Source organism: Bombus affinis, chromosome 4, assembly GCF_024516045.1.
Source record: "Bombus affinis isolate iyBomAffi1 chromosome 4, iyBomAffi1.2, whole genome shotgun sequence".
NCBI classification, from domain to species: domain Eukaryota; kingdom Metazoa; phylum Arthropoda; class Insecta; order Hymenoptera; family Apidae; genus Bombus; species Bombus affinis.
Window position 1 is genome coordinate 341,557 of NC_066347.1, and position 26,670 is coordinate 368,226.

Below are 26,670 nucleotides of genomic sequence, written 5' to 3' on the forward strand. Positions count from 1 at the left end.
TGATGTGGAAGTCAGTATAAAAATTTTTATTAAGAGGCTTCACTGCTTAGAGAAATGTCACAAAATTATAAACAATCAGTATAAAATTTTATCGAAATATGAGTAACAGTGTAATTAAATCAAAAATATTACAGTACATATAAATACAAATTGGAAGCAATATTTAAGGATTACGTTGAAATTGACCATACTTATAGGTTATTCTCTGTAGAGCTTATTTCTTTCTCGAAAATGACAACGTCAAAAGAATTAAATTTAGCCAGAAAAAGTCTTGTAGCCTCGCTTGGTGAAAATGCAAAAGTGTAAGATATATTTTATTAGTTTAAGAAAAAGATTATTATATACCCAACGCATTTGGAAAAGATATTTTACATAATTTTCATTATAAATAGAATATTATATTTCAGAATTTTTTATCATTTTAAATGATTACAATCTTCTTATTTTTTTTGATTTTTATATAAAATATTTATAAATATTGAAGTATAATTCTTAAAAATCTTACATTGTTGATAGATACTTTGAAAAGATGAAACTGTGGTTTCAAATGAAGGTATTTCATATTATTGTGACATTTTAATATTTAAAAATAGTTTATAATATCATTAATAATGTCATTCATAAAATGTTATTATTTTAGACAACGAAAGAAGAATTTGATTGTGAAGCAAGAAATATCATGACAGAAGATCAAGTTCATCTTCATAATGAATTTCTTCTTTGTTTATTTAATAAAGTTAGAGGTTTAGCTGCTGCTACACCTACACGGAAATTAGATCGAGATAAAGCTATAAAAGAAAAGAGGCTAAGATTAAAACGCAAATATAGAACTGATAAATCAAATTTTGAGGTATGGAATTATAGTCAATTTATTTATTTATACATAAACTATAATCTCTTTTATATTTTATATTTAGCCCGCAGATATGTATGTTGAAGTATTAAGTCAAACTTCTTCACCTGTTGGAGATGAGCCTATTGGAGCAAATCGTTCTAGTGCTCAAGAACTAGTACTGCCAGATAGAACTTTTGTTTTAGCAAGATTAATGCTTGCAGCATGGGAAAATAATATGGATGGGGCAGAAGAAAGTACTGCACATATAGTTATAGCAGCTACACAGATTTTTTTAAAAAATATACTTACGGCAATATTTACAAGAAGAAAAGGGTATGCTGTTAGAGATGGTTCATTTATTTATAATATTGGAGAACCAGTACCTAGTTCATGGAAAAGAAATTCTACTCACATATTAAGATCATCGGACTACACTACAACAGAAATAATAGATCCTTATGGTCAAGTGCCTATGATAAAACCAAATATTGAAGAAGCAGAGCAAGCTACAGCTTTTGCTTACGCATGTTCTCCACAGACTATTCCACCTTCATTAAAACCTGTTAATACAGCTGATTTACAACATACACTAAAGGTTAGGGAAGATAATTCATTGAAACTATTTAAATAATGCTTAATATTTTATGGTTTAATATCTGTTTTATTTCAAACAGATGTATAAAAATCTTGTTAGCAACCATACAATTTATGCAACTAACATGGAACGATTATTTACATATGCAACACATCTAACATGGGAAGATCTTGAAGTTAAGAGATTATCATGTCATCAACCTATTATAGATTAATTTATTTAATAGCCTAGATTATTTTTTAAAACAAGTGTTTTAAAACAAGATCGAAATAAGTTACTTATATTATTTGTAACATTCTTTTATAAAATATACTTTGCTAATAAAATAAATTTCAAATTAATTTCAAGTTTATAATTATATTCTTTCAATATTTTCTTTCCTTCTTCATAAATTTTTTCATTAGTGTTTATTCCATTGCCAAGGAATACAATTTTTTATTGTGTCATTAGTAATATAGTATACTTGAGTAATATAGTATAGTATACTTAAAATCATTTACATTAAAAAGCATGATGAAATGCTTGACTGTAAGTATTAGGTCATCCCATAAGTTCGGTCATCCCATAACTTTTGTGTATACATTTCATGTGTCGATTTATAAACATACGGCGATAAGGGACCAATGCACTTGAAAAATGGGAAGAAGTTGTACAACGAGAGGGGGATTACACTTTTTCATGAAACTGAAAGGTACGTAAACAATCTTAACGTATATAACCGCTCGAAAAACGGAACGAGCTTATGGGATGACCTAATACATTCATAATGAAAGTTTAACATTTAATGTGAATAAAAATCAAATTAATTTGTTTTACAAGATTTTATTATTCTTTATTTTTAATTATATATATTCTTATGAAGTTTAACATACATATTTAGTCTTATGATTGATATGAGAAATGTTTCACATTATTCTTATTTACATTCTAATTTGAAATTTTCCGGCTTTGGTAATATATTTCACACCTTTGAATGGTTTATATTTTTCTCCATACATATCTAATCGATTAACTTTTAAGCCAGAAACTGCCAACTGATTGATTGTAAAGTGAACCTAAAGTAAAATAATTGTTAAACTATATTATATACAATAGTAATACATATATATAATATATACATACATTAATTGCAGGATTAGATTCCATTATACTGGCAGAATTTTGAATAGTAATCTAAAAAATTAATTTTTTAAATTAGTTTTTAATTTATGCATGTTTACTTACATCCTAAAAAATTATTTTATGATCGTATAATTATTTTACAGAGCCTCTTAAGTTCGGTAATTTGGAAACATCTATCCTTCCAATATCCCATAAGAGTATTTTGCTCACTGGATCAAATGAGTATTTTCCTTGATTTGGAGTTAATGTACAATTTAAAACTATTTTTGGCATAGGAATTTCTAATGTAACATTTTCTACCTAAAATATATATGTAGTAAAATTATATCAGTTTTTTACATGTCAACATAAAAATATAAGAAAAATATAATGCACACAGTTCTGCCAATGGTTTGCTTTGGCCCAACAGTTATGTCTAATCTCCCACCTCCTAATTCCTTGAGACTAATATTATGTCTTACATATATTGGAATTGCCACAATACTTTGTGATCCTATGTGATAAGAAAGAAGACGAAAATTACCATCTGGCGGAATAAAGGAAAGTATTCGTTCTGACTGGGAAAAAAAATATTCTATTAATGACGTAATTAATAAGTTTAAGCTTTTACTTATTCTTACCTCCCATCTTTTAAATCTAACACAAGGATGAAAACTGACATCATCAAATAATCTGGGATTCATGAAAGAAAGTGTTAAATCTGGCATACCACTTAATTTTATACAACAGTCAATCTATAATTTAAACATATAATTATACAATATATTTATTGTATAAATATTTTTATCTATGAATAAATCAGTATTGATAATATTAGACAAAAAGCATACATAGCCTTGAATTTCTGCAAACACAGTTGCACCAGTTCTATCTATAATAGCATCAACTTCTTCTACAACATCAAAATATGCTTCATTATTTGTATATTTAACACCAGTACGCCTCCAAGGAACATTAGATAATTGTCCACTTGGTAATGTTGCACTAACACTATAATTTATATATACAATTAAATATATATATATCAATTTTTATATTTTATCTCAAATATATAGTTAATATACTTACTTAGATTTTCCTGTTACAGTATTTGCGATAGTTCTTAATATATTTGGTGGTTTAATAAGTTCCTTCAAAATATTAGATTCTGTAGCTAATGGGAAACCATTGTCTAACATTTCATCTAATAATTCATAGACAACCACATAGTTTTCTTTTATGATAGTTTCTGTACATTCACTAAAATAGTCTTCAAAAGTATCCACTACTCTGTGTAAAAATTCTATCACAAATAATGGCGGAACTATAAAATAAAAATAATATTTAAAATATATTTTACAATCAAAACAATTTATTAAATAATCTCAAAATAATCTCATATTATGAATAAATACCTTCTGTCATGCATACTGCAACAAAAAACATATTACAACGATATATACTAATGAGATAATGATGAGGTGTAGCTATTACAGGTGGTGTGTCTTCAGGAGATAAAACTCTTCGCTGTTGATCGAAGAAGTAGTCACATAGTGACCGTGCCACTGCACTTTTCCAATGTTTTTCCATGAAAACATCTCTAAGGATAAACAGTATTTTAAGTTTATGAAACCCAGAATTGAAATTTTTTAATCATACATAAAATCTTTTGAAAAATGTATAAAATACGATATATATATATATATATATATATATATACAGATCTAATAATATATATATATATGATCATATGCAAATTTCTAACCAAATACTTGTCAAATACTAAATATATATGTTTACCCACGATTTAATACTTACCCTGACGAGTTGATAATAAAAAGACTATGTATCATTTTTTTAAAGAAATTGTTCTGAACAGTTCACTGTTTAAGTTGTTTGTCAATTTTATTTTGGTATGTTACATACACTTGACATATGGTTCTATATTTATAAATTGTACTAACACTGATGCATGAACCTACATTTATTATCCTGTATTTGTACCAGAGAGGAAAATATAACGAAGATATATCTACAGATGCAGATATTTTCATTAGTGAAATTTTAGCGTAAATAATATAGTGTAAATGATAAAAAATATCATAATTATAGTAACAAGTAAATGTAACATTTAAAATATATGAAGTAATTACAACCTATAACATTTTGCTACATACGTGTCATTAATTATCTTTCATTTTCAATCTGTATTTTCAACGCTCTTAACTTGATGATGGATGAAATTAAAAATTGGGAGGATATAGAAAATGATGGTAATTTATTCAACATTATGCGTCAAAATATGTATTAAAGCTATCTTTTTAAGTATATGTTTTTCAGAATTTTTTAAACAATTTTCTGATGGTGAATCCAAAAAAGGTGATATCAGTCAAATGTTATCAGTGGCACAACAGATAAATAAATTAGGACAAGGTAAATAAAAAAATTATTATACCTCCAACATAATGTTATGATATATTATAACATATAATATTTTTAATATAGCCATTGAAATATTGAATGCCGAGTTACAGAAGCAAGTATTAGCTAATCATGAAGATTTATTGTCACAAGCATCATGGGTAGAAAAATTGGAAGGTGTGCTTTCAATAATGCAGTTACATGTTCAGGTATACATAAATACATTTATAAATATTGAGGGAAATAAATATTACTTTGAATAAAATATAAATTTTTGTGTTTTAGAGCCTTCTATCAGCTGTAGAACGTTTACGTGGAAAAATTATTGATCCTTTTAATAGAATTGAGACTCAGACAATTGTTCTAGCAAGGCTTCATGAAACTTCTGATTTGCTACGGAGAGTAGCTAGAATGCAACATTTATCAAAACGTTTATGTTCTCAAATGACAAATAATATGCAAGGTCCAGATATCATAAAAGCTGCGAATAGCCTTCATGAACTTGGTATATTAATTTATTTTTAATTTTACATTTCATAAAATATATATATATATAAGAAATATGATAATTGTTGTTTATAGAACAGTTGATGATGGATACAGATTTAAATGGATTAGATGTTATTGCTGATGATCAACAAGTTGTAAAATCTCATAGAACAACAGTACAGAGAATAGCAACTCATACTTTATCTCAAGGTTTACAAACAATGGATAGAGCTAAAGTATATAAGTACATATTATTCATTTTGATACTACTATCTTTATAATTGTTAATTATAATTTACAACAAATAGGTTAGTACAGCTGTACAGGTATTTCAAAATTTGAGAGTTGTAAATGGAGCTATAGATAATGTCATAGATTCTGCCTTATCAGAGATTGAAAAAATTGCTTCAGAATCATTAGATGTAACTTTAACAACAAATCAAGATCTTGGAAAAAGAGCAGCACCTGGACGAGCTGCTATTCCTTCTCCAGGATTTTCCGGAAATTTACGCACACGAATTTGGGAAAATCTTGAAAGACTTTTTCAAGATACTCTTTATACACACTGTTTACAAGTAATGTAACTGAAGAATATTTGTTCTGTATCTTTCTGAAATTTATTTACTCATATTTTCAAACTATATACTATATTATTATCTTAGATTGAACTATTGCAAAGAATACTATTAGAACATCATGTAAAGGAATTGGATGAACTATCACAGAAATTTTGGGACAGAGTAAACACTCTGCTTTCTAAAGTATTAATTGAACGTGCACAAGGTAAAAATTATAATATTGAAATCTTCGTTCTGATAAAAACACCGCGTTTATGTTTTCAGGCTCATCATTTGTAAAACAAGCATTAGAAGGTGAATACCCAAAATTTTTGAGAATATTTCTGGATTTGAGAAAACGTCTGAAGGAACGATTACAGAGCATTAGTATTTACAAAATCAAGTAAATAGAAAGATATATAAAAAAAGATGTCAAATAATTTATCTTATATAATACAAATAATATTTATGTTCTTTCAGTCATAATGTATTATTACCATTTGAAAACGCATACTTATCTCGGTCAGTATCACGTTTATTAGATCCAGTACATACTATGTTTTCTGGGGAAGGATTACCTACACAGGATGAAATTGATAGTCTTATACGCACAGTAACAAAGTAAGTCAAGATAATAGATATATATCTTTATTTTTAATGCTGTCTAATAAATATCAATCCTTAATTTCTTTGTAGTGAATTAAGTGTGTCATTGGTTGATGATGGCCTTTCAACAGTAGTTGCTCGTAATGTAGGAAAAGCTATAAGACTCTTTTGCTTAAAATGTGAACAAGGTTTACTTGTGGGTGGAGAAGCTAGTCAAGTAATTGATTCTCCAACCACTGTTCAGCAAACAAATGTGTCTCTTGCAAACCTACTTTATTATCTTTCTAGTCAAGTAACTCGTGTAATAGCAAATTTATCTGGTCTCCCATCTGAAGGAAATTCAGTAATTTCTGTAGCTCTTAAAGAAGTAGACGTATTAACAAAAAATATACTATCGCCGTTGTTAGCATCTATTAGTGACGCAATTGAAAGTATTATTTTAACCATGCATGATGATGCAGAATTTCGAGAGTAAGTAAATACAATGTTCTGAAATTAAATATATCTTAAAATATATGTACTATATATGTATGCGTATTCTTCCTCTACAGTCTAAGTAGTCCTATAGGAAAAGAAATTAACTGCTCACTCTACATGCGCGAATTGCAAGGATTTATTTTACGTTCTGTAAATACATTTCTTATGCCATATAAAAATCAGGCAGTAGTTGCTGAATGGTAATTAAAAATATAATTGCAACTTTTATAATGTATTTGCAACATAATGTTGAAATTAATCATATTTTTAGTTGTAAATCTGTTGCTTCACGGTGCATTGAACTTTTTGTAAGACATGCTTGCATATTAAGACCATTAACCGATTTTGGAAGAGCCAAACTCATTGTTGATTTTAGTCAGGTATGTTGTAATATATGTGTAGTGTTATGCTAAAATTTTATATTTAATTTTCAATCTTTTATCTTTTTATTTTCATTTAGATAGAAATAGCTGTTGCTCCATTATGTAGAGGAGGGCAATTGGGATCATCAGAACAACAACAATATAGAACATTACGAGCATTAAAAGCATTGCTTCCACTTAGCCCGGATGATATCGTCCAGAAAGTTTTAGGAGGGGAAGGAGAATGTGGCATACCTTCCTCTCTTGTTCTTTTACATTTATTTTCTACTGCACCACCTGAATTAGTATCTCCACATCAGGTATGAGAATATATGTTTATATTATTATTTTGTAATGAAACTGAATTATCTTAAATTTAGAAAATTTTAGATTGGTACTAATTTGTTAATTACTATTGATATAGAGTACAAGTTGGTCTGTGGGTCGACTATCTCAGTGGATGGATAAACATCCAAATGAAAGAGATAGATTAGCTTTCTGTACTGGACCACTGGAACGTTATCAGTTAACTGTCAGACAACAAAATCTTCCAACATTTCACCCACTTTTTCCATTAATGAAAAAATTAGCTAATTTAAATGAACATTAAAATTTGTAAAATTTTGTATTACACAAGATGTATGTTTCCATATTTATAGAAGATAATATTTCATTCTACATGAATAATTTATTAATCAAATTTAGAACAAATAAATATACAAAAATTCTTAATAAATACAATCATATTTTCAATTTCTGAATGTATATTGTTTTAGATATACAGATTCCTGCAATTAATGTAATACTTAAACACATAGGCCAATTTATGTTACGTTTTTTTGGTCTGATATATGTTGCAGGTATACCAATATCGTTTTCTTTTTCAACCTATGTTAATAAAATATATTTTAATGTTTGCTCTTTAATGTATGTGCATTACCAGATATTTATATATTTACCCTTTTAGAAAGTGTTTTTATTTGCTTAAGCTCGTTTTTTAGAATACTAAGTGTTTCTTGTACTTTTTTAAGCTCTTGCTCATAATTAGATATTCGTTCAGTAGTTAAATATATATCTCCACTATTTACCTCTAATAAGCTATTTTTAATGTACCGAAAAGTAGAACCAATAACAGCAATTTGTTTAGATAATATACCTAATGAGACTATACCATTATATAATCTGAAAACGAATATAAAATTACATTTTCATAATTCAATGTTACAATAATAGCAGTTAATTAATTAATACATAATTGTATTATGAAGTAAACATACGTATAGGGTAACGATTTATTGATAGCACCAATGCTTTGTATACTCCATTTTTTCCTATGAAATTTATGAAGACATTCTATAAATTGCATTCTATGTGCATTAATATCCAATCCTAAATGGATTAAGTCATTTTCAGTTAATGTTAAAAATGTTTTGAGATTTATTCCTTGGAAAATATGAGTATATTTTTCTAAATTCATTCCATATAAGATTGTATACACATCAGAATCTATAGTTTGATTGTCTATATTAATTAGTGATGGAAACATATGTTTCCACTCATATACTTTAAATATTTTATAAGTATTTATTGTTACTTCTTCATCGAGATTTAATAATGACAAAATCTGTAATAATTAACATTATATTGTATTTTATAATAGGATGTTATAGCTTAACTTACTTTATCATATCCTTTCATAGAAGCTACATCATATACAGTTAGACCACTTAAGTCAGTTAGTGTGACATCTGCTGCATTTTTTATTAATATTTTGACTACTTCTGGTTTATTAGCTATTGTTGCATACATCAATGCCTACAAATAATAAATAATTCATAGTTTTATTGTTATTATTGGAAATAACTATTAGTATTACTAAAAGAGATTACAGTTTGTTTCCTATTGTCATATGCATTAATATTTTTTATATATTTCACTAGTTCTAATATAAATTCGGGTTCTTGTGACATACAAGCATACATGAGAAGTGTTTGTCTGCAAAAATATTACTTAATAGTTATTAAAATAACATATATCAAAATATATATGTTGTAAATACCTTTGTTTATTGCTTGCATTTGGATTAGCACCTGCTTCAATTAATGTTGTTAAACATTTTATACGTTGTTCTGTTGTTTCTTTAATAGAATTGCATAATGCCATTAATGGTGTATAGCCATCTAAAATATTATACCATCCATATAAGATTTCAAATTCTTCTCAAACATTTAATACATAACACAAAGTATAAAGGAAATACCTTTATGCTTATTAACATCAGCTCCATTGTTTATGAGATACTCAATGACTTTCATTTGCGCATTAAAAGCAGCATGCAGAAGTGGAGTCCATCCATCACATAAAAACTTGTTTATATCATATGCTATATATTATAGTGAAATATACTTTTATATTAAAAATATTACTATTTTACAACATAAAATATAATTTATTAATATAAAATAATTACATTCAATATATTTGTTTACAATTTCGAACTTGCCCATTGTACATGCATTTATCATCTCACGTTCAATACTTTGTTCTTTACTATTATCCATATTTCTATCTTGATTAAATGTATTTATATTTTTTAATACTAAACTGTTTTGGAAACAATATCTAGTTGTTCTTGTTTGCTGTACAAAATATAAAACTTTTAATTTTTCATTAATAAAATAAAAAAAATTTTATTTTATACTGATAGACTTAAATAATTCCTTCTTCAGTCTCTTCAATATTTTTAAAAAGATTAGTTTTTACTATTGCAATCAAATAGTAAAATATCAGCTCAAAATTATAGGTTATATATATATACATATGTATACGTATGTATGTATGTATTTTCAAACCTTTTCCGAAAGAGAAAAATTTTCGTCACTTTTCACTTCGCTACTTGATATTTTAATATTTCTTGGAAGCACATTATTTCATTAAAATATAGAAAATATAAAGTTACAATATTTTTCTTTTTAGCCTCGTAAAATTTGAAAATGTTTTCCATTCGGCGCATGCGCTGTACCGCGATTATACGTATAACAGATCTCGACCGACATTTACTAGGGAAAACCGTCAAAAATTGAGTCATGTCTAGTCATGAAAAATCAACATGGACAGTCAATAAAATTGCATTTTTGCGAGACAGACAAAGGTGAGTAGAATGTCTTTGTTTCTGTCCCAAATATTCATAGTATATCACGTATGAGAAGAAAGAGTACCTTTTTACCTATCATATTGATTTTTCACATCTAGTCACGACTCAATTTTCGGACTGTTCTCCCTAGGCTTCGATATATGAGTATCGAACCTGACTGCATGATCATGGGACAAACTGTACATTTTTTTTATCTAGCATATTTTTTAAAATTTAACAATAAAAAAAGGATATCAAAACATAGAATATATGCAACAAAGATTCAAAATTTTCCATGAAATATTATTTTTAAATATAATTCTTTCAGTATGTAAAAATATTACCTTTGTTATATTACATGAAAACGAGAGCATATTGTTCCAATGAATTTTATAATTATTCTATATATACAATGACTTATTATTTTATACAAATGACTATTAATGTGTATTATAATTAACGTTTGTATCATACTTGTATAAATAGTACACTGTAATTAAATACACATTGACTATTTTATAAGTATTAAACATTTGTTTATAAAAGAGAGACCTATAATAATATTTACTTATTTACATTTTCAAAATAATGAACTGTGTAAAACTATGAAAACGATTAATTGTTCAAAAATATATAAATAAGTATACAATAAACTTAACGAAACATAAAAAACTAACAAAGTAATAGGTATAATATTGAAAAATACTTAAAAATTATAATATATATATATATATATATATTTAATATACATTATATATATAAAATCTATTATTATATGAAATCTGCGTGTGGAGGAAGTAATGGGTTTGTATGTATCTGATTGTATCTGCTATAATAGCAATACTATTTATTTTCATATTCACAATACTAACCTGCAAGCATCAGTCTCCAATCTTTAGTCTTCGGACACCTGTCTGAGGGATCAGTTGCAAATTTTTACCCGTTTACAAATCATATTATCAATATTGCTTAACCTATACAAACGTCAGTATTTGGATATCTGCCAGTTATTTCATTTGCAAATTTTTCTTTGCTCCTAATTTATATTGTTAAAATTATTAACTCTACAAAGATCTGTTATTGGACAGCTGCTGCAAAGTTTGATTGCAAGTTCTCCATTTAAAAATTACAATATTATCAAAATTGCAGTTTTATGTATGGTTGAAAATTTGGCTAACAGTAAGTAACAGTATAATATTTTGAAATAACTTGCATAACATTTTAATATAATATTTATAATTAAAACAACATGTATATAATTATTTAAGTATATACTTTTAAAATTATATAATGTTATGTATTGCTAATAATAAGAGCAATATATATTAGTAATATATTTCATCTTTTACAAATATTAAGAATTAAACGATTAAATATAAAAAAACTAAGAAATGTCCTAGTCGCGAGTTATCCGGAGAAAAATATACTGTGTTGAAATATTAAAATCAAAATTCAAAATGAATAACCTTATAAATTTATGCCGGTTGCCTTTGTAATGTATTTGTATTTTAATAGATGCATCGGTCGATACTCATCGCATTTGACTTTGATCATACGATTGTCAATGATAATACTGATATCGTGGCTCGAAAACTATTACCCAACGAAAAATTGCCAGACAGTGTAAAGGATCTATATCGTTCTAACGGTTGGACCACATACATGGGGAAGATATTTGAATTGCTTCACAATAATTCCATCGACATAAAACAAATCAAAACTGCTATTAATAATATACCTCCTGTACCGGGAATTGCTAATCTTCTAAAAGAACTACATTCTCGAGGTTGTGAAATTATTATTATTAGCGATTCAAATGCGTTATTTATTAGCGAATGGTTAAAAAGTAAAAATTTAAATTATGTTATTGCTGAAACATTTACAAATCCTGCGAAAATCGATAACGATGGGGTCATAAAACTAGACATGTATCACGTCCAAAATTCTTGTAAATTAAGTACTGTCAATCTATGCAAGGGGCAAATTTTAGAAGATTACATTAAAAAAAGAAACGACGAAGGAGTACATTTTGATCGAATAGCATACGTTGGAGATGGCAAAAATGATTTATGCCCGATCTTACGACTTTCCGAACGTGATATTGCGTTTCCGCGAAAAGATTATACACTTATGAAGATGTTGAACCATGCTGAAAATAACCAAATTCCAAAAATAAATGCACGTGTATTTCCATGGAGCGATGGTGTACAAATTTTAAAAATATTAGAAAAAGAAATTGGATTTTCTCAAATTTCTTTATAATTATAATGAAAATGAACAAAACATTTATTTATTCTTATCTAACTTTAACTATAACTAATAGGTAAAAATACTTATACTATAATCAATAATTATTATGTGATATAATAGTGATATTTCCAAGTCCCTTATAAAAATACATATATAAAATTTTCTCTTCTAAGTGTACCGTTTACTCTAAACAATTTTCAGGCGCATTCATGCATAAAATAAAATGATAATTGCAACAATGTATTTAGAAATTGAATTGTATTTAGTAAAATATTTGTATACACAATTTAATATAATATATTATTTTATGTAATTGCATATTCTACATAATGAAATAACATTAAACAATTTTTTAGTAAAAAGGAGTATATATGTGAAATTTTATAATTACGGTTTATAAACTTTTACGCGCAATAGTATATTTTCAAATTTTTAATTTTAATTAACACCATTAAACTATGTGAAAGACATATTTAAAAAAAAATTACCTTTAATATATATAGCGTAAAAAAAAAATACATTACATATGTATAAAATATGAAAATAAAGAAATTAATTACTCTTAGCTATACAAGAGATAATTCTTAAGTTCTGAAACATCAAAATTTTACATTTTATATAAAATTATAGTATTTGTGCTACTGTTTTATCTTTATATTATACAAATTTGAATAATACTGAATTGTGAATTATGAATCATGAACTAACATGCGCACGCATTATTAGGGTTAGGTTGAACTTATGACGTGCGCGATATATGCAATATAGTTGCGCGTCTCTAACGTTAATTATTGTCTTATTATTGGTTGCAGGCGTCGGCAAAAGTTTTACTTTTGCCTTTAATGTATTTTATGATAAAACAGAAAAACATGAATTGATCATTAATTGTGATTTAAAAGTTAATATTTTTCTTTGCGATCAGAAAATAACAGTATACGAACAGCAAGTTAGTGTATCAGCTTCGGTAAGAAAATTTAGAGACTCCTATAAAATTTTACTCAATTATAATTACGAGATAATAATCAATTAAAGTATTACAAAAGTAAATTTATTTATATTTTCATAACGTTAAACGTTATAATGGAAAATCTCATAAAATCAATTTTTAATTATATTTAGATACTTTTAGTTAAAGAACTAAAGAGCTGATAATGCATTATTATCATAACGCCATTTATATGCAAAACTAAAAATATACTTTATATAAAGCTTTGAATATGAAGCTATTACAACTAAATGTTTATGTTATTTTCTTGGAATATTTAAAGAAATATGAAATTGAAATTCATGTAATAGGATGGATACTATTTATTTTTGCAGTATTTGTGTCCTTTTCTTGAAGCTTTATCATTTTAAGATTGAAAATATTCCGTAATGTGCTAAATGCTATACCAGTCAGATAAGTTATATTCAGTAACCATTCTGGTATATATAAAACTGTAAACACTTTGATTAAGCATTCAAAAAATAAAGGTGTCCATAATAATACCCCACTTAGTAAAGACATTTTAATACTGTCAAAAAGCTGCAGCATGTTTGTAGCACGTTGATTTATTATATTCAATTGTATTTTTGTCTCATCAAATAAGATGTTATGTTTATTATCTTTACAGTGCTTGTTCCATTTTTGATTAAAGTCTTCGTGATGAATTCTCATTAGTTGTAATTTATTAAAATCAACTAATTCTTGTGTATGAGGGTTTTCATCCAAATATTTAAATTTTTGTTTTAAAGTAAATTCTTTGGAATTCGTAGGAATATCAAAATACATATTATTGATTTCATTTGTGAACTCAGATTTAAAGTTGTTTAACAGAATTTTATTTTTTGCTTTCAACTTTTCCAAAACAATTTTACAGTTTAGTTTGCCATATTGCTGTAGAATTGAGGAGAACAAAATTGGCAGAAAATATATTATAAATACCAGAATAAGCAAATGTACCTTTAAAAATTGAATTGATACAAAACATTTATCTATTATATACACTTGCATTGTCTTTGATGTATTATCATTTTGATAAATATTGATTTTGGTACGTAGAAAAATTTCTGTTGGTTTTAATTCTTTCAACTCTTTTACTTCTTTATTATTATGGTATTTTGAATCATTTGATATAATTAGTATATTATATTTTTCAGTTGTATTCATAAAATTGTTTATAGTGTCTTTATCTTCAGTAACATCTGTTTGTATTTCTCTAACATTTAATTTTTCTGTGGTATTTGTATTAATTTCATTATTGTAAATTTTTACTCTTAATGTGTCTTTTGAAAAATTTCTCATTAAGTAATCAAATAATAACGATTCTTCATTGACTCTATTAGTATAATTGCTTAATTGTATATTAGTTCGTAAGTTTGTATTATTCTTAACACTGATTGGATTAAATACATTTCCAGCATTCTTATTTTGCTCTATATCTTTTATATAAGTATCCAAATACTTTGTTTTATCTATAACTTCAGAAGTGTTATAAGAAGTTGTATTAAATGACATAGCGGATATGTCATTCATTGCAGAAAAAATAAGATTTTGTACTTTGGATATTATCTCATTCACTTGAGTAATGTTGGAAGTTTGTAATTTTATATAGTCTTCATTATTGGTAAAATTATCGTATACTATAGCTGTATATGTCTCAAATTCAGGATTTTGAAATATATTTATAGATTTAATATTATCGTGACAATCATCAAGAAAAAGTATACTTTCAATAAAACATTTTTTATTTTCCATGTCCCTTGTAGGATTTGTATTATACTCAGACAAGTATAACAATCCTGTGATAATAACAGGTACAATCCATTGACTTAATACAAATATAGTTGTAATTTTTTTATCTTTCTTTGTTTCATTATAATTAAACACATATAAAATATTCTTCATATACTGTTTGATTACTGAAATGTTTTTGGACTTTATTACAGAATCAAATTTTATTTCACTGTTAAATTTATTTATACTAGTATCATCTTCGCATATTGCTTCTTCTGAATGTAGAAATTTAAAGCACTGCTTCTTAAGATAAAATACATTTAAATTGCATTCTACAGAGAATATTAACAAAGATACAAATGAATTTACAAATGGGATGAATAGCATTCCATATTTCATTATGATACTTATGATATTACACTTTGGAATTGCATTAAAATAGTCTGGATTTATGACAGTGTTCAATTTTTCTGTAAAGCTTTTAAACTTTATTTGTTGATTTTCATTACCTCCTTCTATATTCCATATACTGTCACTTACAGGGAAGACACTGTTCACTTTATTTTGGTTGATATAAGTAATGTGCATGATACAATTTGTGAATAATATACTTGATGTAAACATAGAAAACAATACGTCAGATATTGACAAAATATATAATGGTGTACCCTTCCATTGTTTAAATTGCTTTCTTAACAAAATTACAATTGTAAGAACACTGGATAACAATAATATGCATGCACATACATTTAGCATTATAAAATACATATTATATATATAAAGATTTATATATTATAGTTTCACTTGTGTTGCATTATATGCAATACTAATTATTAGTAAATTTACTGTAATGATTATAATTTTCTTATATATATACCTTGTGCAGTTCTGAAAGCTACTATATATTTAGAAATGCTCTTGGATACAAATATATACAAGTATCTTATTTTAATATGTTATGTCAAGCTATAGGGGTATCTTAACTATTACATTTTAGATATGACAAGTATTGTAACATGGGGGTATGCTGATTATCTATATATCAACAAATGCTGGTATTGATATCATATTTCTAATGCAAAATTTTCATGTATATAGGCTACATTTGTGTAATAAATTTTAAAATTATGTAAAACAATATGTTTTCACAAAATGTGTCTAATTCAAAGTAATTTTATTACTTTTATATAGCTTATAAAAGTCCAATGTTCTTTCAATATCTGTTTCAGTGCATATCTATCATCATGTCCATTCGTCGTAGGACAGATCCTTTTATGACACAACGAATATGGGATGCTATCAAAATAACTATACATCAAAGAAGTTTACCAAGCAATGATCGTATGGTACGACATCTAGCTCGAGTTTATGGAATTACAGAACAAGAGGCCCAGGAAGAATTAAATAAAGCAGTTGATGATGGACTTGTTTATTTAAAGAAAGTACCAACAAAAAATGGTATAGACCAAGAGAGTTACAGATTACCATCAGATATTATACCTAATGATGGTCATGACTGGTATTGCTGCAAATGTCACAAAGCAGGAACTGTAGAATGCTGTCAACAATGTCATAGGGTTTATCACCCTGAATGTCATATTCCTAGTAACGTTAAAGTGAAAATATGTAGTTTTTGTGAAGTAAGTACATTACATTAGATATTAAATTTAAAACTTTATATACCAATAAAGTAAAAATAATTGTTACAGAATATAAATAATGACACATATCCAGATAAAATTGATCTCAATCACATTCTGAATTTTACTTGTGGACATTTGAAAGCAAAATTGCCACCAGAAATTACAAATCGTACTATCGTTTTTAACAATGATCCTATTGTTACACCAACTAATAGATATTCAGGCACAACTTACGTTAGTGATGGAGAAGATGCATGGCGACCAGGTGTTCTTATAAAACACCATATGGACTTAGCAATCATGGATTCAAAAATTAAGAAAAATGAATATAATAATCTTGCTGAGTTTCAAGCTGATGCACATAACATGCTACATAATATCATTGTATATCATGGAGGTATATAACTAGAAACTAATTTATGAATTATTATCTTCAAGAAATGTATTAAATTAGTAATTATTTAAAAATATACTAATGATAAATTTTAATTTGGATATTTATTTAGCTCATAGCATAATAGGAGAAATGGGTAATACAATGTATCAAGATTGCTGCTACGATCTTCAAGAAATCCGCCGCTGTGCCGATTGCTATAGGATATCAAATGAAAAATCAGAGAAGCTATGGTTTTGTATACCCTGTAATCCACCACATCAGCTAGTTTATGCAAAACAAAAAGGATACCCCTACTGGCCGGCTAAAGTGATGCAAGTCAATGGCAACGTTTATGACGTCCGATTTTTTGGAGGTCATCATATGCGTGCCAACATCGAAAAAATGTTCATTCGTCCGATTACCGCCAGTCTACAGAGTTTACAGGTAAAGATAAGTCACAAAATTATCCGGCGTTCAACGCGAAATTGTCACGCGAACACTGTGAAATTCTCGGTTTAGGTTACACGCCATTTACAATGTATCGTATCACTGACACAATAGAAGAGAACTGTCGAGAGAAAAAGCAATTTAGAAATTGTTGTTGCACTTAGGTATATTATTATCTTAACAACAAATTCTTGCATAGCCTTCGGAAAAAGGAAAGTGGAAAGAAATGGAGGTATGCACATACTGTGACCTAAAGTGTACAACTAATTTCTCACCACTCTGTTTCATTGTGCAGTCAGAAGAAAATCATCCTTTCTTAAAACGTGCACAATTTACCTTCCATAGATAAAAAGATCCACTGCTTGGAACAGAGCATTTGATGAACTGAAGCATCATCAGAATTTGCTGCTAAAGTTGGGCAAGAGCATCGGGGATTTGGACATCGACGACGATAGCGAGGATCCAAAACCAACTAAAATCCGAAATATAGAGTCATCAGGTTCAAAAAATACGGCGGGAAATCCTAATCCAGCGAAACAACTTTTTAAGGATTTAAGAGTTAAAGTAGAACGTCTCAGTTCAGACGGTCACAATGATATACCACCAAATCAGGAGGGAACCTTACATAATGAACGTTCTTCAAAAACTAAAGCTAAAAGTGAAGAGAGGCAAGTACCCTGCTTGCCGGTGGCAGAAGATGAACCTGCAAGAGAAATATCCAGTACGTGTCCTCAAGGCTTGAAGAAAGAAGGTTCTCAAGAAGATATGGTCACATCTAGTTCTCAAGAACCAAGAACCAAATGTGTTTTCGTACAGACGGAACAAATACAAACGGAAACATTACCTGCGAAGGTATAATATTTAAAAATCATTGATTGAATGTATTTATTACGTATCTATATAATTTCATAATGTTATGTTTTACAGATAAAAAGGGAACGCAGAACATCGGAACAACCTACTACAACTGCATTAGAGAAGCTACGTCGGGAATTAGAACTGGAAAAATGTAAAGAATTGGAAAAATTACAAGCCGAACACGCTAAAGAATTACGGCAACTAACAGACAGACACCAACAAATTATATCAGAAATAAAGAAGAAACAATGGGTAATAATCTTTTAATATTTTTCTTGTGTACACGTATTCTAACATTTGTTTTACATATATTATAATAATTATTTTAATTTTAGTGTTATAATTGTGAAGCTGAAGCCATATATCACTGCTGTTGGAATACTGCATATTGCAGTACTGATTGTCAACAAATTCACTGGCAGCGTGAGCATAAAAGAGTATGCCGACGTAAACGTTAAATTAGTGATGGGTGTAATGTAAAGTGCAGTAAAATTAAACAGATTATGAAATTGAAATGAGAAAGAGATTGAAATTGCTGTATTTGTAAAAAAGAGGATGCTTTGTAGAAGTATATTAATATATTCTTGACACTAATTTGACATGCCTTGTTGTTGTGAGCTTCCTACTTAAACGGAAGCATTTGTAATATGTATGCAAACAAATGTGAGTGCTTTGATTTGTAATTATTAGTCCTATTTATAAGTAAAAATGTAAAGAGATAATAACTGATTATTATATATACATTTATTTGGTAATTTGACATTTTTGAATAATGAATTACATTATTTTAAGTATTTGTTGTAGTGTCATATTCTTAATGTAAAACCTTTAGGTATTAATGCAAATAGTAAATTTATACATTTAAAAGCAAATTTATTAAAATTTTACATTGATAAAATATGTGACTGATCACAATATTCTTCGCAATATTTTTGTATAACATGTGTATGTATACATATTAACAATAGTGATACAATCCAAAATATCACATGCGTAATAAATATATGTTTCCTTATCTTCCCAAATCATTTATGTGAGATATGACATTGAAATAAAACAAACATATTTTATTACATTATACTGCAGTACTATAATGCAGCTAGAAATAAACATAATTATGATTTATAGTGCACAAGAAACATTAAAGATAAAACTATGTATATTTGCTTATTATATAATTCATATTCTACTTATAGAATTAAATTTATGGTGAAAATTGTTAACATTATTTTCAGTCTTAAGTCATCAATCACATTTTTACGAAAGCAACAATTTCGGAAATTTAGTTAAAATTAGCAAGAAAATGGAGTGAACAGCTACAAAATTTAAATAATAAAAAATACAAATTTTTCACATTACAACCAATCTACTTACAATAAAGCTAAGTTATATTTAAAATTGAAAATACATATTTTCATATTTATACACATATTTATACGCACATATTGATTTAGTAATATTATTGAAATATATATTATTAATTTATCAATCTTTTTACATAATTGGTTCCCTTATTTATGTAAATTGTTATAAACTTGGTAAAAAATTATAAATTTATATGAAAAAATATTCCAGTTCAAGTATTTTGAGTTCTGACTTCATCACCTACCGCTGCCATAGCCATTCGACCTTTCTCTACATTATCAGGTACTTGCACATAACTTGTTGTGTCAATGTTACTAAGCATCAATTTTTCCAATAGCTGTAATTCTTGAGGTTCCAATTTTTCCCCAAGCTGCCTTAATGCATTTAAGACCTCTGCACGTTGATGATCACTGACCTCCTTACTTAATTTTCCAAGTTTTACACCACAATCAATTTGAGCTAATCGTTCTCTAAGTTGTGATGTCTCTCGTTTTCCAAACATTCTGATAACAGCAGGAGTTTTGAATGCTTCGCTAATTGCTGCTTGAATTGCCTATTTAGGATTGTAAGTATATATTTACAGTATTTTTGAAAATATTATAATTGATATCCTTATATTAATATTGTTTAAAATTCAAATGATATCTATGCTTTATAATGTATAAAATAGTATTAGTACATACTAGTTGTATTGCACCTAATTGATCAACTAGTGTTGTGTCACCAGATATCATTCTTTGTAAACTTTCATTGAATTCCTGTAAATCTTCTTTTGTAAGTTGCATAGCTTCTTCATAAGCAGCAGCGTCTAGTGAATTTCTATAAAATATATTAATTTTATACAAGAAAAATATTAATTCTAAAATTATTAAATGAACAATTTTAAGAAATGTAATTTATCAATAATACCGGTTTTCTTCTATATCCTCTAATTGTTGCACCAGTCTATCCAATTGTGCTTCTAAATTTTTTCTTAGTTTCTCAGTTTGTAATTTACCATGAGAACTCATTTTTCAATATTAAAACGATAATAAATAAATAAATTGATAGCAAAAAGTAAAACAAACGTGTAAATTTATGTGGTTGCCTGAATTTTACAAAGTGAAGTCGGTTAAAAAATTAAGGTTAAAAAATCAATTCTTTATCATTGTAGTAAATTATCTTGACAGGTATGTACTTGTCTGAAAACCTTTAAATCGTTTTATGTCTACGTATTTATATCACATATGTAATATCGATTTTATATGTATTATTGTTATAGAAGTTTTTAGTTCTTTCTTAATTTTAAAAATGTAACTGTAGTTATGATATTTCTATAAACATGTGCAACAACATTACACTAAATCAATAATAGGTAAAAGAATATAACAGTTGAACTAAATTTATCAATTGTAGATACATACATAATTATCAAGTATAAAAGCAGTTATGTATGTACGTACATATCTGTGTGCACATGTAATGGAAAATATGCCTTTAGTATAATATATAATATATGTTTATGCATTTAATATATATAATATGTATTTGTTCTGTTATTTGTAAGTATATAATTATGGAGAAATGTTTATTACATATTTTGTATTGATATATTTATGTCAATATCAATTATAATCATATCAAAGTCGTAATAATATTCATTATCATTCATTAATATCATCAATATTCATCTCTTATTTAAGAATATAAGATTTGTTCAGTAGCAAATTCATATACGTTTTTGATATTATTTTTGTTTATAACATATTTAGAGGACATATGAGAATATATATAGGCACATATATACATATATAAGCACAACAGCAACATGTTGCAATATGTAGAAATAGTTTGAAATTCATTATTGAAAGCAGTTTTTACAACAAAAAATGCTGTTTATCTAGATATTATCTACATAATCAGCATAAACAGGCGTGGATAACAACATAACAACCAATCAAATAGTTATCTGATTGATTCTATGTTCCTTGTACAGTTTATGCCAAATATCTGATTGGTTGGCAGATAATTTTGTTTCGTTACGTTACGACAAATCCGTTTGTGTCGTTTCGAAAAAATAGTATCTTGGACAAATTAATTAATACGCATATAATTGCAATTTATAATTAAATAGTTTGATAAATATCACTTATCAATAATTTATTACATCCATTTTAAATCGTTATCGTGTCGAATGTGCAACGAGATTTAAGATTTTTGTATTACTATTAAGGAACGTTGGGTAGGAGGAAATGGAAAGAAAGGCGTGCTGTGGTTGTGCTCAATGTATGGTGCGCGTCGCTTCTTTTTTCTTAGAAGGAAACAAGTCATTCACCGTTTGTTAGACAATTTACGCGACATTTTAGGCAGGTAGAACGGCCTAGGTACGATTATTGACGACAATAGCTTGCTAGTATTACAAGAAGAACTAAGTGATCGTGTGTAGTTGAATATTGTAACCGCGCGCGATCTTAGAAAAAGAAAGTGATAATAACGTAAACACTTTTTGGTCGAATGAGTCAACGGAGGAAGACAGTCTGCGGAAAAAGTGTATAATTTGTTGGCGAATAAAAACGAATCTAGTTATTTTGATCAAAAACACAAAATATGGAAAAAGTGAAGAAATAATTTTGCGTATGAATTGACCGTGATTGAAGCGCGCGCGCGTGTAACCGTGCCATCAGTTCTGTACGGCTGACCGAACGTTAACCGTCATTTTTCGTACCACCAATTTTTCAGCAAAGTTTGCTTTGGATAAGAAGTCTTTCGACAAACATTACACTTAACTACGCACGTGCGAAAATAACGTACCTATGAGGACCTCAGCGAGCCACATAAGGCAACAAACTTTGAAGGTAGTGGAGAGTCTAAAGAAAGGAGGCCTACGCCTGCGATGAGCATGCCAACGAAGGGGAAACATCACCACCTGCCCCAACATCATCAACATCATTCACAGCCGCATCATAATCCGCCACAGCATCAACCTCAACTCATAGTGAACGTCAATCAACCAAGTGTTCATTCTCCTCAAACTTATAACACCGTGGTTACAACGAATACACCGCGTTTTGTACCGAATGCTGGTGAGTACAAAATTATAATAGTGTTAACTTTATTTTTAATTTCACTTAATTTTTATACATGCTGCCAGATATTTGTTATTTGTTGTGTGTATGTGCTTTTCTACATGATTAGAATTTAATATATTGGTTAAATACTAGAAGGAGGTTAAGTTTTGAGGTTAGAATAGCCATGCGGTCCATGTGGCTATGCATTAGAAACATTTCGTAAAAATGTCTACAAGGACACATTTATTTTCCATCTAACAATATTTTATATCTATTAAGTTGTATTTTCTTTGGTTTTAATATTTATTTTATTAAAATATTACTTAAAGAATAATAGAACTCTGAACAAAGGAAGCAATACTTACTTACATATATGCAAGTTGATTGATAAATTTTCTACGATTTGTAAAAGTGTACTTCTGTTCTAAAAGTTATATATTGATATATCGACTCAAAATTTTAATTTAAACAATATATTTTTAAATAATTTTTAACAATTTATTTATTTTGTCGTCATATTTGTTGTACTGATATAATACAATTTGTAATTTCATTCTTAAATATGTTGCATCTGCTTAATATTTATTTTTTTCAATAACTTTATATTTTTTAATACTTAACGATTTGTCCATGTGTTATAGACAAACATGTTCTGTAGATGGCAAATTATTTCATTTTTCTAATATATACTTAACGACCAAACATACAAGAAAATTAACTTAATGAAATTATGGAAGCCATAGAAGAAACATCGTAATTATACGAGTTGTACTACTTTTCGATGTGTCGGATTTATTTAGGTTCCAATTTTTCTAATATAGTTAAAAAATTTTACAAGTTACATTTTTCCGTGAGATAAATTACATAATAATACATTTTAAAAGTATTTTTTGAGATATTCGTTTGAAACTAAACGATTTACGTAATAAATTACTAATATTTGGAAAACGAATTTTTTCTGCAATTATAAGCTTGTGTCAGAGGTATTTGTATTGATATTATACTTTATGGATCATAAATAGGAGATAATTAAAATAGCGATTAGAATTATAATTATATTAAGAGGAAATTCTTATTTTCTTTTTAATATATTGATTTACATATTGTAAATACAAATATTAATCGATCTTGAAATGACCTTATTCAAAACACTTGACGTTATTATTAAATTACATCGATACGATAATGTTTTTATACTTATTAATTAGTTCTCTTAAATCCATGGCTTCTTGGTTTATTTTATTTCTCATTTTAGTTTTTAATTTCGATATGGATTTTTTCTTTCTTAAGAAAAGTCTAATAAGAAAATGAGAAGAAGGAAAATAATAATATACTGAATGCGGATATAAATAAAAACAAATGTAAGTGAGAGAGTGGGAGAACAATCTGTTGAATCTTACGAAATAGTTTTCTTCCAGTAAATTAGGGATTATTTAATGGGTGAATTAAAACAGTAAAAATAATACATATATGGGTTATGTGAAAGGATGAACGAAGAAGTATTTCAAGAGAAAATAGGGGAAAAACCCACAAAAGGAAGAGAGAAGGAGAGTAGGATGAAGCGAGGCAACATAGCTAACTTGGCGAAGGTGTACGGAAACACCCGAACATTGAGTTCAGCTATATATCGTGCATAGTCTGTGTACATGTGGCAATCAAGCCACACGGTACACACGTTTCTCGCTCTCTTTTTTTTTTTCTTATTTAGCTTATAGTGAAAATAATCGAGTATAATTTCATCACAAGTATACAAAAGTTCACGATAATACAACAAGAAATTGTGCGTAATACCATAAAAGGAACGTCATAATTTTCTTTTTAAGGAGTTGTATTTTCAAGGCTGTCTCTATAATCTTATGATTTGAAATATCACAGTCAGAAGTACAATTTTCTTTCTAGAACGTTTTATCAAGATAGTTCTCTTGTACGTGAAAATTTTGCGATTTGTATTTTGTGTATGGTAACATTTGTCAATAAACAAATTGTGTCATCTGTGTATTACGTATGGAATTATCGTTACAAACAACATATGGTCGTTAAAAGTGCGTAAATTTAAGTAACAGAACATGTTTGTTGTAATTATCACATAATGTGAATATCACGTGTAAGGAAGAGTGCGAGAAAATATTGGTTGATACTTGACAATCGAAACAGTCTTTTTAAAACTTTGTGATTTACCGTACCGAGAGTGAGTTTTACGATAGTAGTAACAGTAGCAGCAGTGGTATTGCCGGGTCTCGTGGTTACTAACTCGCACAAAAACATTGTCTTGCCAGTATCACATCGTCTTTGCTGCCGCGGAGGTTATATAATTTCGACGAGCGGTTTTTTCGTTTGCGAAGCATGAGGAGTGTCCATTCATTCAGATAGTTCATTGTTCTGTCAAGTATTTGCGCCATACAGGGCGTATATTCTTCACGAAGAGAGATCTCGAGTGTTACCTTCATATGTTTGAGAACGAAAGTGGATAGGATCACCAATAGGCAATCACGCCACTAAAGATGTTCTCAATCGTCACTGTTTCTTACCATCACTAGCAATAACGGTCGTAAGAAAACTTGGACAAGACGTATAACAGCACATAAGGCGAAAAATGTCCACGGTGATAGGTAAGTTGAATGTCACGCTATGTTGCGGTGTAGGGACAGTTGCCTCTATTCGAATGATCGAATGTTTTCACATCGCTCATATAATTCATGTATGAACTGATGCTCATCTCATAGATAGTAATGTGCTTCGTTACTAGCATTTGCAACAGACTTCCCATACTGTATCATTCAATTTTCAATTAATTCTGATTCGTATGGAAATTTTAAGTAATGTTTTTATTTGTACTCTTTTGTATTTGTTGTACGTTAAAACAATTTATTATTTTTCCTATAAATAAATTAAAATTCTTTGAAAGTTTTAATTCTAGTATCAGATGAAATGTTACATACTTACAATAGATTTCGGAAGATGTCGCGTGAGTCAGTAATCATTTGCTAAGTGACGACATAGCTAACTGCCTACCAGTTGGATGTGTCACGTGTATAAGAGAGTACGATTTGTAAGATCGTCCAATATTTTTTAAATTGTCGACATCAAACTACAAAAATGTACGATATATAACGTTAAAACTTTACTTTAAAATGATCCAACTATTATGTATATATGTAACAATTTATTTATGTTTATATTATGCTTACGTAGTCAATCTGTTCATAGATAAAATTTATTTTTTTTATTACTTATTTACATGCTTACAGACGTTTATGTTAAAAGCTGCATCTGATTTTTCTTTATAATATTTTTTAACTTTTGCGATGAGCAATTTTTCATATTTCCAATTATAGTTTCTGGAAATCGCAGTTATCACGAATATGGGTTTCTAATAGCGCTTTATTACAATA

At 27.8% G+C, this 26,670-nt stretch overlaps 8 protein-coding genes across 16 annotated transcripts in view; 5 read left to right on the top strand and 3 right to left on the bottom strand.

The window, feature by feature from the left end:
• Positions 1 to 1,771, top strand: LOC126915438 (transcriptional adapter 1-like). Of its 2 annotated transcripts, XM_050720113.1 has the most exons (5): positions 1 to 302; positions 517 to 553; positions 641 to 850; positions 918 to 1,430; positions 1,510 to 1,771. In XM_050720113.1, exons 1-5 carry the CDS (start codon positions 232 to 234, stop codon positions 1,642 to 1,644), a joined length of 966 nt encoding a protein of 321 aa, XP_050576070.1. In that variant the 5' UTR covers positions 1 to 231; the 3' UTR covers positions 1,645 to 1,771. The 2 variants fall into 2 exon arrangements, with proteins under 2 accessions (XP_050576070.1, XP_050576071.1); XM_050720114.1 differs by lacking the exon at positions 517 to 553.
• Positions 1,772 to 2,236: 465 nt separating this feature from the next.
• On the bottom strand, positions 2,237 to 4,526 carry LOC126915437 (AP-3 complex subunit mu-1). Its single transcript, XM_050720112.1, has 9 exons — positions 4,350 to 4,526; positions 3,947 to 4,131; positions 3,621 to 3,855; positions 3,383 to 3,542; positions 3,173 to 3,286; positions 2,930 to 3,109; positions 2,694 to 2,852; positions 2,553 to 2,603; positions 2,237 to 2,485 (listed from the first exon to the last, which is right to left on the bottom strand). The coding sequence occupies exons 1-9, from the start codon at positions 4,382 to 4,384 to the stop codon at positions 2,351 to 2,353; spliced, it is 1,254 nt and encodes a 417-aa protein (XP_050576069.1). The 5' UTR covers positions 4,385 to 4,526; the 3' UTR covers positions 2,237 to 2,350.
• Positions 4,527 to 4,530: 4 nt separating this feature from the next.
• On the top strand, positions 4,531 to 8,196 carry LOC126915433 (conserved oligomeric Golgi complex subunit 5). 2 transcript variants are annotated; one of them, XM_050720105.1, is made up of 14 exons: positions 4,531 to 4,804; positions 4,872 to 4,964; positions 5,037 to 5,161; positions 5,238 to 5,457; positions 5,535 to 5,677; positions 5,750 to 6,016; positions 6,104 to 6,224; positions 6,284 to 6,401; positions 6,479 to 6,619; positions 6,695 to 7,075; positions 7,156 to 7,281; positions 7,353 to 7,461; positions 7,542 to 7,763; positions 7,868 to 8,196. In XM_050720105.1, exons 1-14 carry the CDS (start codon positions 4,762 to 4,764, stop codon positions 8,051 to 8,053), a joined length of 2,295 nt encoding a protein of 764 aa, XP_050576062.1. In that variant the 5' UTR covers positions 4,531 to 4,761; the 3' UTR covers positions 8,054 to 8,196. The 2 variants fall into 2 exon arrangements, with proteins under 2 accessions (XP_050576062.1, XP_050576063.1); XM_050720106.1 differs by lacking the exon at positions 4,531 to 4,804 and having other exon boundaries at positions 5,066 to 5,161.
• On the bottom strand, positions 8,112 to 10,812 carry LOC126915435 (ankyrin repeat, SAM and basic leucine zipper domain-containing protein 1-like). Of its 2 annotated transcripts, XM_050720110.1 has the most exons (10): positions 10,670 to 10,811; positions 10,296 to 10,502; positions 9,914 to 10,082; positions 9,704 to 9,826; positions 9,503 to 9,623; positions 9,333 to 9,438; positions 9,124 to 9,258; positions 8,721 to 9,067; positions 8,403 to 8,625; positions 8,112 to 8,331 (listed from the first exon to the last, which is right to left on the bottom strand). In XM_050720110.1, exons 3-10 carry the CDS (start codon positions 10,002 to 10,004, stop codon positions 8,185 to 8,187), a joined length of 1,293 nt encoding a protein of 430 aa, XP_050576067.1. In that variant the 5' UTR covers positions 10,005 to 10,082; positions 10,296 to 10,502; positions 10,670 to 10,811; the 3' UTR covers positions 8,112 to 8,184. The 2 variants fall into 2 exon arrangements, with proteins under 2 accessions (XP_050576067.1, XP_050576066.1); XM_050720109.1 differs by having other exon boundaries at positions 10,296 to 10,812.
• A 414-nt stretch (positions 10,813 to 11,226) lies between these two features.
• On the top strand, positions 11,227 to 13,139 carry LOC126915439 (pyridoxal phosphate phosphatase PHOSPHO2-like). Of its 2 annotated transcripts, none has more exons than XM_050720116.1 (2): positions 11,227 to 11,384; positions 12,092 to 13,139. In XM_050720116.1, the coding sequence occupies exons 1-2, from the start codon at positions 11,352 to 11,354 to the stop codon at positions 12,836 to 12,838; spliced, it is 780 nt and encodes a 259-aa protein (XP_050576073.1). In that variant the 5' UTR covers positions 11,227 to 11,351; the 3' UTR covers positions 12,839 to 13,139. The 2 variants fall into 2 exon arrangements, with proteins under 2 accessions (XP_050576073.1, XP_050576074.1); XM_050720117.1 differs by lacking the exon at positions 11,227 to 11,384 and adding an exon at positions 11,392 to 11,755.
• Positions 13,140 to 13,342: 203 nt separating this feature from the next.
• LOC126915434 (zinc finger MYND domain-containing protein 11) lies at positions 13,343 to 19,460 on the top strand. 2 transcript variants are annotated; one of them, XM_050720107.1, is made up of 8 exons: positions 13,343 to 13,790; positions 16,772 to 17,182; positions 17,252 to 17,582; positions 17,692 to 18,005; positions 18,208 to 18,240; positions 18,354 to 18,860; positions 18,936 to 19,118; positions 19,202 to 19,460. In XM_050720107.1, exons 1-8 carry the CDS (start codon positions 13,584 to 13,586, stop codon positions 19,322 to 19,324), a joined length of 2,109 nt encoding a protein of 702 aa, XP_050576064.1. In that variant the 5' UTR covers positions 13,343 to 13,583; the 3' UTR covers positions 19,325 to 19,460. The 2 variants fall into 2 exon arrangements, with proteins under 2 accessions (XP_050576064.1, XP_050576065.1); XM_050720108.1 differs by lacking the exon at positions 18,208 to 18,240 and having other exon boundaries at positions 13,357 to 13,790.
• Positions 19,461 to 19,718: 258 nt separating this feature from the next.
• LOC126915442 (protein LZIC-like) lies at positions 19,719 to 21,753 on the bottom strand. Of its 2 annotated transcripts, none has more exons than XM_050720121.1 (3): positions 21,674 to 21,753; positions 20,915 to 21,050; positions 19,719 to 20,784 (listed from the first exon to the last, which is right to left on the bottom strand). In XM_050720121.1, the coding sequence occupies exons 1-3, from the start codon at positions 21,736 to 21,738 to the stop codon at positions 20,443 to 20,445; spliced, it is 543 nt and encodes a 180-aa protein (XP_050576078.1). In that variant the 5' UTR covers positions 21,739 to 21,753; the 3' UTR covers positions 19,719 to 20,442. The 2 variants fall into 2 exon arrangements, with proteins under 2 accessions (XP_050576078.1, XP_050576077.1); XM_050720120.1 differs by lacking the exon at positions 21,674 to 21,753 and adding an exon at positions 21,141 to 21,628.
• Positions 21,754 to 22,372: 619 nt separating this feature from the next.
• The window catches only part of LOC126915430 (eukaryotic translation initiation factor 4 gamma 3-like), a 46,122-nt gene continuing 41,824 nt past the window's right edge, over positions 22,373 to 26,670 (top strand). For 2 of the 3 annotated variants that reach the window (XM_050720101.1, XM_050720102.1), the window contains exon 1: positions 22,373 to 23,293. In XM_050720101.1, coding sequence (XP_050576058.1) covers positions 23,104 to 23,293 — 190 coding nt within the window. In that variant the 5' untranslated portion in view covers positions 22,373 to 23,103. Of the gene's footprint in view, positions 23,294 to 24,935; positions 25,888 to 26,670 lie in introns of those variants that run through there. The other variant, XM_050720103.1, reaches the window with a different exon arrangement.

What these genes read in the sequence shown, in the direction of transcription:
- LOC126915438 (XM_050720113.1), top strand. Translation starts at nt 232, where the DNA reads ATGACAACGTCAAAAGAATTAAATTTAGCCAGAAAAAGTCTTGTAGCC. An exon ending in AACTGTGGTTTCAAATGAAG is followed by an intron (nt 554 to 640) that starts GTATTTCATATT and finishes TTATTATTTTAG; the next exon opens with ACAACGAAAGAAGAATTTGA. An exon ending in CTGATAAATCAAATTTTGAG is followed by an intron (nt 851 to 917) that starts GTATGGAATTAT and finishes TTTTATATTTAG; the next exon opens with CCCGCAGATATGTATGTTGA.
- LOC126915437 (XM_050720112.1), bottom strand. Translation starts at nt 4,384, where the DNA reads ATGATACATAGTCTTTTTATTATCAACTCGTCAGG. An exon ending in AGCAAACCATTGGCAGAACT is followed by an intron (nt 2,853 to 2,929) that starts GTGTGCATTATA and finishes TATATATTTTAG; the next exon opens with GTAGAAAATGTTACATTAGA. An exon ending in TACCGAACTTAAGAGGCTCT is followed by an intron (nt 2,604 to 2,693) that starts GTAAAATAATTA and finishes TTAATTTTTTAG; the next exon opens with ATTACTATTCAAAATTCTGC.
- LOC126915433 (XM_050720105.1), top strand. Translation starts at nt 4,762, where the DNA reads ATGATGGATGAAATTAAAAATTGGGAGGATATAGAAAATGATG. An exon ending in GAATAGCCTTCATGAACTTG is followed by an intron (nt 5,458 to 5,534) that starts GTATATTAATTT and finishes TGTTGTTTATAG; the next exon opens with AACAGTTGATGATGGATACA. An exon ending in AATTAGTATCTCCACATCAG is followed by an intron (nt 7,764 to 7,867) that starts GTATGAGAATAT and finishes CTATTGATATAG; the next exon opens with AGTACAAGTTGGTCTGTGGG.
- LOC126915435 (XM_050720109.1), bottom strand. Translation starts at nt 10,004, where the DNA reads ATGGATAATAGTAAAGAACAAAGTATTGAACGTGAGATGATAAATGCA. An exon ending in ATGACAATAGGAAACAAACT is followed by an intron (nt 9,259 to 9,332) that starts GTAATCTCTTTT and finishes TATTATTTGTAG; the next exon opens with GCATTGATGTATGCAACAAT. An exon ending in AATAAATCGTTACCCTATAC is followed by an intron (nt 8,626 to 8,720) that starts GTATGTTTACTT and finishes ATTCGTTTTCAG; the next exon opens with ATTATATAATGGTATAGTCT.
- LOC126915439 (XM_050720116.1), top strand. Translation starts at nt 11,352, where the DNA reads ATGAAATCTGCGTGTGGAGGAAGTAATGGGTTT. An exon ending in GTGGAGGAAGTAATGGGTTT is followed by an intron (nt 11,385 to 12,091) that starts GTATGTATCTGA and finishes GTATTTTAATAG; the next exon opens with ATGCATCGGTCGATACTCAT.
- LOC126915434 (XM_050720107.1), top strand. Translation starts at nt 13,584, where the DNA reads ATGCAATATAGTTGCGCGTCTCTAACGTTAATTATTGTCTTATTATTG. An exon ending in AAATATGTAGTTTTTGTGAA is followed by an intron (nt 17,183 to 17,251) that starts GTAAGTACATTA and finishes TAATTGTTACAG; the next exon opens with AATATAAATAATGACACATA. An exon ending in AAATAAAGAAGAAACAATGG is followed by an intron (nt 19,119 to 19,201) that starts GTAATAATCTTT and finishes TTTTAATTTTAG; the next exon opens with TGTTATAATTGTGAAGCTGA.
- LOC126915442 (XM_050720120.1), bottom strand. Translation starts at nt 21,241, where the DNA reads ATGAGTTCTCATGGTAAATTACAAACTGAGAAACTAAGAAAAAATTTA. An exon ending in GAGGATATAGAAGAAAACCG is followed by an intron (nt 21,051 to 21,140) that starts GTATTATTGATA and finishes TATATTTTATAG; the next exon opens with AAATTCACTAGACGCTGCTG. An exon ending in AATTAGGTGCAATACAACTA is followed by an intron (nt 20,785 to 20,914) that starts GTATGTACTAAT and finishes AATCCTAAATAG; the next exon opens with GCAATTCAAGCAGCAATTAG.